This window comes from Phragmites australis, chromosome 9, assembly GCF_958298935.1.
Source record: "Phragmites australis chromosome 9, lpPhrAust1.1, whole genome shotgun sequence".
NCBI lineage: Eukaryota > Viridiplantae > Streptophyta > Magnoliopsida > Poales > Poaceae > Phragmites > Phragmites australis.
In genome coordinates this window covers 4,934,287-4,946,808 of record NC_084929.1, presented here as the reverse complement: position 1 = coordinate 4,946,808, position 12,522 = coordinate 4,934,287, and the positions used below count along the sequence as shown (strand labels likewise).

General features: G+C 46.0%; 1 protein-coding gene across 1 annotated transcript; it reads left to right on the top strand.

Moving 5' to 3' along the window:
* The first annotated feature begins 1,585 nt into the window (after nucleotides 1–1,585).
* LOC133928507 (4-hydroxyphenylacetaldehyde oxime monooxygenase-like) lies at nucleotides 1,586–10,231 on the top strand. The gene is made up of 4 exons (XM_062374855.1): nucleotides 1,586–2,160; nucleotides 3,729–4,058; nucleotides 9,211–9,470; nucleotides 9,552–10,231. Exons 1-4 carry the CDS (start codon nucleotides 1,812–1,814, stop codon nucleotides 10,158–10,160), a joined length of 1,548 nt encoding a protein of 515 aa, XP_062230839.1. The 5' UTR covers nucleotides 1,586–1,811; the 3' UTR covers nucleotides 10,161–10,231.
* The last annotated feature ends 2,291 nt before the right edge of the window (nucleotides 10,232–12,522 follow it).

Genomic DNA, 12,522 nt, shown 5'->3' with positions numbered 1-12,522 from the left:
ACTTATGAACCAATAGTGATACTTTATCACTACTGGTTCCAGCCAAACTAGCAGTGATGGCCGGTTATGGATTAGGGTTTTTTAGTAGTGGCTACATTACTATGGTTTCAAATACTCATTTCCTCTTTTGCACGTAACATATTAAAACATATATAAGGAGCTTAAGAAATTGCTTGATTGCACAAAACATAAATACTCTGCAAGGATTAGGTTCTCGTTAGAATGCACGGGCACTTGGTTAAAAGTTGCAATACTTCTGTGAGTTATTACATGTTGATTAAATGGTTCGGAAAACTGAGTGAAAATTTCAAATTTTCAGTCACTTGAAAAATTAGTCACTCCGTGACTTTTAGGCTGCCTTAAGCACACTCTTAGGCACATTTATGGTGCTCCATATATTATTAGTATACGACAATATTGTAAGTTAAATCTGATCATTGATGTATCAGGGTTTGAAAATTGTTAAGTTAAATCCATATTACATGAAAATATAAATTCTTAGAATTTGAAATATTAAACTCTCAAACTTGTGACTTTTCGAAATTTAAAATATGAATCTGAAATTGAAATAATGGTCTTGAAATTAAAGTATCCGCTATTCATTTTGATTCCAAAATCGCCCTTATACTAGTGATATTATAGTTTCTTATACTTGTGATACTAGTGATGAAGAAACAATTAAGTGCTAACTAATCAGAAGCATTGGATTGAAAAGAATGGATGACCTATATCCGTTTAGGCGTACCATAGAAGTCCTATATTTAAGGTAAGAGACACTCTGAGAAATGGCACCACTGTACATTCAATTAGTAGGGTGATCCAATTACACGATCAAAGTGCCCATGAATGAACAGTTTTAATCTCTTTTGGCTAGCGACGTGCCGTTGATTAGTTTGCAGATGATATAGTATGGATGCTGCAAGGTTAGACCTGCAGCCTCACCCTGCCGCTCCGCGCGCTTTCTGTATAAAGGTGAGGGGAGAGCCTAGCTTTGCCTACTAGATTTTTCGAGTTCTGTGGACTCAGTGCTCGTTCATGTCTGTCGATTTGTCGTGAAAATCCGGCAGGTCACAGTCGGCGTGATACTGAGACCACACCCGGTATCAAAAGAGATCTGCGGTTGCCCGCGTGTGGACACATGCCAGAGCCTTTGACCTTGCTACGCGTAGGTTTCCTTCAAATCTTTTTATCACTTTGCACTGAAGGCAGCAAGAAGAGTCCAGTTTGAAAGTTACTTAGCTCCTGTTTATTTGGATTTTTCTTCTATTTCTGATTTCTTTGAAAAACTGTGTTTCTGATTTTTTTTAAGTTACTTTTGGATTTTAGCTATTAGATTTTACAGTAATTTTTTGGCTTCTCAACACACTACTTCTAAAAAAAACTATTCTCAACTAACTTTTCAGCTTCTAGTTTATTTCTTCAGAAACACTCAAAAATCACTTTTCAACAAACCTATTTATTTAGATTTTTAGCTTTTGAATTTCTGACAGAAACAAAAGTCAGAAATAACCTGAAGCAAACATACACCTATTGAGTTGAAACAAACATACCCCTATTGAGTTGACTGTGGCACCGTATTCATGGAAGTCAGAAATGAAAAAGGCTGCTTCTTAAGAATCTATATCTTTGGAAATTTAATGGACTTCCTGGATATTTTATCGAACCTAACAGACAGCTGGTATCTGTAATTCTGGATATCAATTATCTATTGTAGCAGCCACCCCTCAATCACCTGCTCGGCTGCTCGTATAAAACAGCTGAAGCATCGCAGACGCATACCACTCGAGTTGAGCAAGCAAACAGAAACCTCCATGGCTGCCCACTCTCTCCCCGATCCGTTTCCATGGCCACTGCTCCCTCTACTCGTGCCACTCTTTCTACTTCCTCTCCTCTACCTCTTCTTCAGGAGAAAAAGCGGAGCACACGGAGCGGAAAGAAGTGCTCCTCCGGGTCCCCCGAAGCAGCTGCCGGTGCTGGGCAACCTCCTCCAGATCGGAAGCCGGCCACACCGGTACTTCCAGGCGGTCGCACGGCGGTACGGCCCCGTGGTGCAGGTGCATCTAGGCCGCGTGCGCACGGTGGTGGTCTCGTCGCCACAGGCAGCCATGGAGGTCCTCCGGACCAACGACCTGCACTGCTGCAGCCGGCCCAACTCACCAGGCAAGTACTTCTAGTGCTCTATCATGTAGTAATATATAGAATTTAGTTGTCATGAGAGAAGAAATTTTAGAATGGGACTCGAACGGATGATGCAAAATTTTCCACTATTCGGACCCACACAATATAGGTAGTCTGTCTAAGAACTCGCAACATCACTTATATATATAAAAAAAAGAAACATAAAATTTTCTAAGCTTTTTTACCATCCTTCAAACGGTACCTAGAGGAAACATCTATTATAAACTTAGCTTTGGTGTGTCAGGTACCAAGACCGTAAAAACCCTCAATTTTTCTAGTGTCCTAATGGCATGCATAGGGTTTGTGTTGATCTAGAAACGGTACCTAGAGGTAACACCTATTGTAACTTAGCTTTTGTACGTGAGGTGCTAAGACCGTAAAAACCTTCAAATTTTCTAGTGTCGCAATAGCATGCATAGGGCTTGTGTTGATATATAAGCTATGATGCTCAACACGAAAGCGATGAGGTTGGATATAGAAACTTTGGATCCACATGAGTACGGCTAATAGATTCCAAGGGCTAGATTATATACTAGCATTTGCGTTTGTCATAGCACATTTGGCATTGAGGGAAAACTGCACCGTACCATGTATCTCTTGCATTGGTCATGGCAGATATTTTGTTGGGTCACATTGTAAGAGTCGGGCAGTAAACCCAGCTCAGTCATTTTCTACGTTCCTTTTAGAATAATAAATAGAAATTAGAAACCATATTTATAATCCTGATTTTTTAGGCATATAACAGTTTTGGGAGGCAAATCCTGCCACTTGTTTGCCCATCCCAGTAACACCAAAATGCATACATTCCTTTGGTGCAAGGAGATGCTTGGTTCAGGGATTTTGCTTTGTAATTGGTTTGATGAGGTGTTGTTCAACATTCCTTTGCTATTTGCAGTGTATTTCGAAACCTTTTATTTGACGCGCTTCCTAATCTTCAGGCGTCTGAAAACGAGATGCATCAATCAGATGATGAAGAACGCCGGCGGGGGTTAGGGGAGTGGGTTGATTTTGGGGGGGGGGGGGGGGAGGTGGTGGCTCCTTTGTTACCGGACATAGAAGAGGTCCTAGGGAGGGAGGGAGGTCGGCTCAGTGAAGGAGGCAGGCGTGAGGGCGAAGCGGTGAGGCGGTGGGGGCGCCACCGGCTGCGAGCGGCGGAGGATGGCCGGTGGGCGGAGGACGACCAGTGGACCAGTGCCAGAGCGGGGGAGGCAAGGGTGCCAGGTTAGTGCAGTGGTGGGTGGCGCCGGTGAATCCGTCAGCGGGAGCACCGCTAGAGACGGGTGGAGGTGGATAGGGAGGGGGAGCGAACGACACTATCTATGGGGAGAAGAAGAACAGTGCACGGGTGAGGAGGAAGAAAGAATTGCATCCATCCGATTAAAATCAGATGGCTAAGGACGTCGTCTGATCGAAACGTGTTATTTTGATATGCCTAAAGTATAGCATCACCCTTACTTTGACAGTCACAATGTCCAACCAAACGCTACCTTAGTCGCACATATTGACACTACTAAGCATGCTCGCATGCCTCTCGTGTGCTGGCTCCTCAGGTGCAAGAATGCTGAGCTACGACTTCCTTGACGTGGCCTTCAGCCCCTACAACGAGTACTGGCGCGAGATGCGGAAGCTCTTCATCCTCGAGCTGCTCAGCATGCGGCGCGTCCAGTCCTTCTCCTACGCCAGGGCTGCCGAGGTCGACCGCCTCGTCGCCTCCCTCGCCAGCTCCCCTCCGGGCGCCATCATCGACCTCAGCGAGAAGCTGTACGTGCTCTCCGACGGCATCATCGGCACCGTGGCCTTCGGGAAGATGTACGGGTCGGCGCAGTTCGAGCGGAGCAGCTTCCAGCGGGTGATGGACGAGACGCTGCGGGTGCTCGGCACACTACCGGAGACAGCTTCTTTGCCGAGTGCCTCAGGCACTCGGCAAAGGATGATATACACTCGGCAAAGGATTTGCCGAGTGCTACACTCGGCAAAGGACGCTCGGTAAAAAAATTGTCGGCAAAGACCTCTTTGCCGAGTGCACTTTATCGGGCACTCGGCAAAGGCGTTGCCGAGTGCTAAGCTGACACTCGGCAAAGGCCTCCGCTTTGCCGAGCGCCAGTGAATAAAACACTCGGCAAAGGTGGCGTCTGTGCCGAGTGCCACCTGGAGGACACTCGGCAAACAGGCCATCTTTGCCGAGTGCCTGGGCCGTGGCTCTCGGCAAAGCATGTTGTCACTTTGCCGAGTGTCATGGCCATTGCACTCGGCAAAGTGACTGAAAACAGCCTTTTTATTTGTTTTTGACATCCCATCCAAACAAACAGATATATATATAACAAACATCACCAACATCACATATATATCATCAACAGCACATATATATCACCAACAACACATATATATCACAAACATCACATGTCTCACAATATATCACAAATAAGTTCACAAGTAATCCAAGTGCTCCATCATCTACAACCATAATTGCAAATAGAAGTACCATTAACAACCACAAGTATCATCACCAAGATGGTCAATGAAACTGATTTGGTGAAGGATTCGCTGAAGCATGAGGATCGTTCGATGCCGCCGATTGATTCTGCACAAAGGAGAAGAGATTGCATGTGTGAGACAAGATAAATATATACCATACATGAATAAAACTTTCATACTTCACTAGGTTTGACCGTAAGCATGAACATACAAACTAAAACATTTATACTCACAGGAGTAGAATAGTGAGGAGGTGGAGGTGGAGCGAATAGCGAAGGTAGCGGAGCTACACCCGTAGCGGCGCCAATACTTTGCATGTACTGAAGAATCTCCACCATCCTCCGCTGCTCGGCCTCCCGCTCGGCCTCCACCCTCTCCATCGTCGCCTGCATTTGCTCCCGTATCCTCCTCTCTTGTTCCAGCTGGGCCTACAATATATTCACCCTAATGTTACAATAATGCAAAGGAAAGGTATGAAAAAACCAATGAACGACGAATAAACCAGGAATAACCTCGAGTGCCTCCACCCGGTGGTGTGAAGTGTCCTTCCGAGGTCGTATGGCCGGGCTCGTGCTCGTGCTACTTGCTCGAATCTGGGAGAGACTGGGAGTAGCGGCCGAGTCGATTGCGCCGTCGCCAATCCAGTATCGCTCATGCTTCTTGCCTCCTCCCACCCTCATGACGACTTCTCCATCAAGGTCCTCGGTGCTCGGATCGTACTCTGGCCCATGGACCTCCCTTGCCATCGATGTGTACTCACTAAGGCGGTTGTGGACGGTCGCATTGCTGTACGCCTCGGGCCCGTCCTCCGGGTTGTAGTCGACGTCGGACGTCGCCTTGCCCTTGTGGGCCATAGCAAATGCCTTGAAGATGGAGCAAGGCTGGCCACCATGTGACGCCGACTGCGAGAAAAACAGCAAGATGATTAGAAATCATGCAGAATTGAGCGTTAGAATAAATAAATGAATTCGCGTACCTATGTTTGTGCGTATCCGCTGAGGTTGCGACTGCCTTGATGGTGTGCTACACCTGGCATCATCAAACGCCGCTCCTGGCACAAGTTGTGCGTCTCCTCCCACTCGCGTGAGCACCACTTGTCCACCATCTGTTCCCAGCACTGGGGATGCGCGGCGCACCAATAAGGAATCATCTACAGGCCATCAAGTACATGACATATCAGAAGATGAAATTAAGCCTACTTAATCTCAAAAGGAATCAGTATTAATGTTCTGTATTTACCTGCAGGTACTGGTCCCGGGTCAGCGTCATGGTTATTGCGTCCCTTTTGGTGACCTTCGTTCCAACGACGGTCCCGTGGTAAGTTACGACGGCCTGGATGCGCGCCTCGTAATGCATGTCCACGACGAGTTTTTTTGCAGCATTTGGTAGCCACCGCATCCGCCCTGGCCTCATGTCCGTCCTGGCATCTAAAGAAATCCTGCATACAAACACGATGTATCCATTCATTATTTCAAGAATGTCCAATAAATACGATGTATTGAGCAATGTAGTGCGAGGAAGACTTACCCACAGCTCTTGCTTCACCCGCTCCTTTAGCAGCCACGCCTTCTTCGTTTGTCTTTTCCTGTTTGCACATTTGCTGCAGGGACAGCAAATTTTACTCGCTCCTTTAGCAGCCACGCCAAATGCCCGTTCCAAGAAAGCATCGGTCTTGTCGATCCATTCATTGGTCACCTGACCCTGACTTGCGCGGCCCGTGTACATCCACTCACGGTCCTCCATCCTCTAACATATATAGCGACGAGTAATATAAACATCAATTGCATCTACACGACGTTCCTACTATCTAATAGGTGAGGATAGGTCCTAATCCCACGCGAGGATCCGTAGATGAGGTTAGTTTCCATGCTCTACTCCTATTCGAGACAGAATTTCGGCAGCACCTCCCCGCTGTTCTCCAAATACACGTCCTGCTAGGGAGAGTGTGTATCCGGAGAACAACAGGGAGATGATGCCGAAACTCTGTCTCGGATCGGAGCAGACCATGGAAACTAACCCCACCTACGCATCCGCGGGCTGTCCAAAAAACGTGGACAATTCGAAACAGATACGGTTTTAGATATGGAAATATCTGCATATTTCCAACCGTATCTCTTTCGAACGGGAGACGCCTAACTGGGTTACGTGATCTACGACCATGATACGGAAAGAGGGGTTATACCTAGGGTGGCGGTGGAGTCAGGCTAGCGGGGCCGTGGCGGGTCGGTGCAGTGGCGAGGCGACGCGGTGCAGGCAGACCCGCAGCGGCAAGGAAGGCGATCGGGGTCGCCGAGGTACTCCGGCGCCGCTCCGACTGGCTCTTCTCTGCAAAAAAAGAAACATAAAACTGTCAATACAAAATTTCGGCAGCACCTCCCCTGCACGGTGAGGTTTCCAAAACCTGCAAGAAAACCAACGGCACGATGGCCGACATGCACATATATATGAACGGCACGATGGCCGACATGCACAAGTAATACCATCACTACAAATACCGCAACTACTAGTAATACTACGACGACGACGACGGATGGCATACCTAGTGGGCGTCGTAGGGCAGCGGTGGTGAAGGGGTCAGGGCGTCGGTGGACAAAGCGTCGGGGACGTGGCAACGACGACCGGGGCGCCTCCTCCTCCTCCTCCTTCTTCTTCCTCCTTCCTCCTCCTTCCTCCTCCTCCTTCTCTTCCTCCTTCTTCCTCCTCTCCTCCTCCTCTCTTTCTCCTCCTCCTCCTCCTCCTCCTTCTTCTTCCTCCTTCCTCCTTCTTCCTCCTCCTCCTTCTCTTCCTCCTTCTTCCTCCTCTCCTCCTCCTCCTCTCTTTCTCCTCCTGCTCCGGCGGCGCTGGCGCGGGCGGCGCTGGCCCGGGGGCGGCTGGCGCGGGCGCGGCCGCGGGTGCGGCGGCGGGCGGGCGCGGGCGGGCGCGGGCGCGGGCGGGGCGCGGGCGCGGGGGGCGGCGCGGGTGCGGGGGCGGGGGCGGCTGGCGCAGGCGCGGGCGGCGGCGGGGAGGTTTTGCGTGTGTGCGGTGCGTGGGCCGGGGGTTAAATCCCCCCTTTGCCGAGTGCCCCCGATCTGGCACTCGGCAAAGAGGGGTTTTCTTTAAAAAAAATTTAAAAATCTTTGCCGAGTGCCCCCGATCTGGCACTCGGCAAAGAGGGGTTTTTTTAAAAAAAATTGAAATTCTTTGCCGAGTGCCAGACGTCCTAGCACTCGGCAAAGAGGCTCCTTTCCTGAGTGTCAGTTTTTGACACTCGGCAAACCCTAATTTTTTTTTCACTTTTGACCTCCAAACTTTTTCTGCACTCCTCATACAATACCTGGTACTCCATGTTCCAATGTGGCACATTTCTCGGACTTTTTCTATATTTCTTTAATTTATTTCAATTAATTGAATTTTCTTGGATAATTCAAATTATAACTGCTAGTCATTCGAATAATGAAAAAAAATGAATGGAAAAATGGCATTCATGTTATTTAGTATAATGTGAGGCCGTATCCAGGAACAGACCACAAATTTTGAACATTTTATTCACGAAACATGACCACGAACTTGCGGTCGAGTTGTTTTTAAATTGTATAAAAAGCAAACGAAGTCCGAAAATCATGAAACTTATCAAGATGTCATGATATCATATGTTCGAGGCTGTGATAAAAATTTGAGAAGTTTACCCAGGTTGTCATGTACGATGCTTGTAATCTGTTGCAAACCGAAGAAGTTTACCCAGGTTTCTTCGGAGATTATTCGGTTTGCAAGCATCGTACGTGATAACTTGTGCAAAACCTTCTCAAATTTTTATCACAGCCTCCACATATGATATCATGACATCTTGACAAGTTTCATGATTTTCGGACTTCGTTTGCTTTTTATACAATTTAAAAACAACTCGACCGCAAGTTCGTGGTCATGTTTCGTGAACAAGATGTTCGAAATTTGTAGTCTGTTCCTGGATACGGCCTCACATTATACTAAATAACATGAATATCATTTTTCCATTCATTTTTTTTCATTATTCGAATGACTAACAGTTATAATTTGAATTATCCAAGAAAATTCAATTAATTGAAATAAATTAAAGAAATATAGAAAAAGTCGAGAAATGTGCCACATTGGAACATGGAGTACCAGGTATTGTATGAGGAGTGCAGAAAAAGTTTGGAGGTCAAAAGTGAAAAAAAAATTAGGATTTGCCGAGTGTCAAAAAATGACACTCGGGAAAGGAGCCTCTTTGCCGAGTGCCACGTGTTTGCCGAGTTCTTTCTCTCTGGCACTCGGCAAATAGGTAGGTTTTACCGAGTGTCACAAAATGACACTCGGCAAAGAAGCCTCTTTGCCGAGTGCCTGATGTTTGCCGAGTTCTTTATCTCTGGCACTCGGCAAATATCCTCTTTGCCGAGTTCTTTCTTTGCGGCACTCGGCAAAGAGGCTCTTTGCCCAGTGCCAGATGTTTGCCGAGTTCTTTCTCTCTGGCACTCGGCAAAGAGCCTCTTTGCCGAGTGCCCGAAAAAAAGCACACGGCAAAGTATGGGACACTCGGCAAAGAAGCCGTCTCCGGTAGTGGCAGCTTCACGTTCGAGGACTTTTTCCCGGCATCGCACCTCGCACGGTGGGCCGACGTCCTCACCGGAGCCACAGGGCGTAGGAGGAGCATCTTCCGCAAGATCGATGGCTTCTTGGACTCGGTTATCGACAAGCACCTGGAGCCTGAGAGGCTGCAGGCTGGGGTGCAGGAGGACATGGTGGATGCGCTGGTGAAGATGTGGAGGGAGAAGGATAACAAGGCTCTAGGACTAACGCGTGATCATATCAAGGGAATCCTCATGGTACGGTTCGATCATAATGCATAATTCTTGACAACTCCACATTTTAACCAACTATTGTGCTTCATCTTTGTGCAAGATCAGGATACATTTTCGGGAGGTATTGACACTTGCGCTGTCACTACGATCTGGATCATGTCCGAGCTCATGAGGAACCCGAGAGTCATGCGGAAAGTGCAAGCCGAAGTGCGCAGCTTGGTGAGGAACAAACCAAGGGTGGACGAAGAAGATGTCAAGAACCTCGAGTACCTTAAGATGGTGATAAAAGAAAATTTCAGGCTACACCCACCAGGGACCTTGTTGATTCCTAGGGAAACCATGCAAAGCTGCGTGATCGGCGGCTACGATGTGTCACCAGGCACGAGAGTATTCGTAAACGTTTGGGCTATGGGCCGAGACGCTAGCATATGGGACAACCCGGAGGAGTTCTATCCTGAGCGGTTCGATGGAAGCCATGTCGATTTTAGAGGCTCAAACTTTGAGCTGCTCCAGTTTGGCTCGGGACGGAGGGCCTGTCCTGCGGTGGCCATGGGTGTCGCTAATGTGGAGCTTGCACTTGCCAACCTGCTATATTGCTTTGATTGGGAACTTCCAGAGGGGATGAAGGAGGAGGACATTAATATGGAGGAAACAGGGCAACTTGTTTTTAGAAAGATGGTGCCTCTTTGTCTTGTGCCTATTAAGCGCATATAGGTGGGTTGTAAGATTGAGTACGAGCGACTACATTGTTTCTAATATTTCATTCAAATAAACTTGCTTTAATATTTTGCTGGAGCTTAATGTTTCAATCCTGCACTTTGTGTTGTCGTAGCATATATGTGCTCGTAAAATTTTAAAGTAACCAGAAAAACGATTCCAAAATTTAATAAAATCAGTTATAATACTCAATAACAACCTAAAGAACTGGTTGCGGTTGTAACTTGTAGTTTCCTCTTAATATATTGATACACATAGGTTATGCATATCCTAGAAAAAAAGGTTATATTACTCACAATTTCAAATTGGAGGAACGCAGTGCAACATCATCTTTCTTGGATATATTACAGAATTTGGAGTTTGAAGTACTCGCACTTATAAAGCAAAAAAACTAAAGAAGAAATTGAGTGTGGTAGGCCATGCATGAAAACCAGATTTGTTATTGTTTTCATTGCTTAGGTACCCCAGATTGATGTATACTTGAGGTGCTTGGTGTGATGCCTAACTTTGCCGTGAATAACAATGATTGCCCATGACATCTTTCATAGATTTTTTTACTAGTGTGAAAGATCAATGACTGCATTGGGCTAAAAATCACAAAAATGTGATTTTTTTATTAATATCAACATAGTCAATCACTACTACAGAAATCGACATCATTGCCGGTTCAAAATCGTCATCAGTATCTTCTTTTTTTACCAGCACTGCACAATTAGTAATGATAGTCTGAGATTATCATTGTTGGTTGTTGATCGGCAGTGATATACTGTAGGATATCACTGCTAATTTAAGCTACGAACTAATAGTAATATCAACACTGGCTACAACCAGTAGTGTTATCACCATTTCTACTACCGGTTTGATCAACGAACCGGTAGTGATATATCTACCGTCATTGCATGTTCATAACATTAACCAGCAATGATAGTTGTGATATCACTGTTGGTTTGTGGCTCAAACCAGTAGTGATAATTCCACAATAAAAAAAAACACATATGGTTCACGTACAATTTATCATCACATATCACATATGATTCACATACAAGTAACCATCATATATCACATATGGTTGACATGCAGTTCATTATTCACATATATTTTCATTATTTATTTATATAAAAATTAAAAAGTAGGCATTAATATGTACCCTAGGATGAGCACCCTATAAAACCTAATGCACCTTACATCCCCTGCCCTGGTGAAATATGCCCTGCTATGATATCTCGAAGTTTGGTGGCTAATGCTGCATCAAATAAAAGCAATATAAGATATGACACCATATTGGCAATTATCTTCTTTCAGTGACCATTTGCAACAACACGCATCTAAGTTCTTAGATTTATAGGGGGGACTAGGAAACGAAGGAGGAGGTCACTGTGGAGGAGGTCGGCTCGAAGGGAGCTGTGGTGTCGCTGTGGACGAGGCTGGGATAGAGCTGTGGCATCATTGTGGATGAGGCCACAAAGGGTGTTGTGGCATCATTGTGGAGGAGACCGGTGTCGGGGTGGATGAGGAGGTGGCATCAGGTCCAAGATGTGGAGGAGGTCACGTGGTGGAGGGCGCGGTGCAGGGCAAGAGCAAAGGTGTCTGTGTGGTGGCTTGGGAGCGTGGCTAAATGTTGAAAAAAGACAGAGCAGGAAAGTTATATAGGGTAGTTGAAAAAAGACGGAGCAGGAAAGTTATATAGGGCAGTGATACTATCACTGGTGGATGAAGTAACCAACATAAATGTAACTAAAATTGCAAATAACAAATAGTTAGGTTTAATATTAAATACAAACCACATACTCGGATTTACACAACCCTCCTAATGCTAAAACTACGAGCAGGATCATCTTTCTCATCATACAGGTGGACATGGATCGCATTAGTAAAGACAAAACTGTCTTCATCAACACTGTACAGATGATAATGCAAATACTCTGCGTCTCGATGTTTTGGTCAGGGAACAAAGCAATTTCGGTTGACAGGATCAAATGCAAGCCGAAAGGCGTTATTGGGTCCCACGGTGTACCAGAGAGTAGCAGCAACGGTCATCCATCGACTTCAAGTTGGATGAACCAATGTAGCGTACTTGGCCCTTTTAGGGCATCTATATGATTTTGGTGATTAATGACAGCATACTTAATGGGACTAACGTGTTTGTCAAGTATATACTTTAGTAAGTCTCATTGATACAACACATGAAGAATCAACTGAAGTCTGAATAAAGATTGGATTGAATTGGACAAGTCCTAAGAAAAATGTGCACGCCGGATGGTCCGGCGCTGAAGGGTTTGTACATGTCGGAGTGTTTTGTCATAAGTGGGAATTTAAAATTATACACGTCAGATGGTTCGATGATGAAGTGTTGAACACG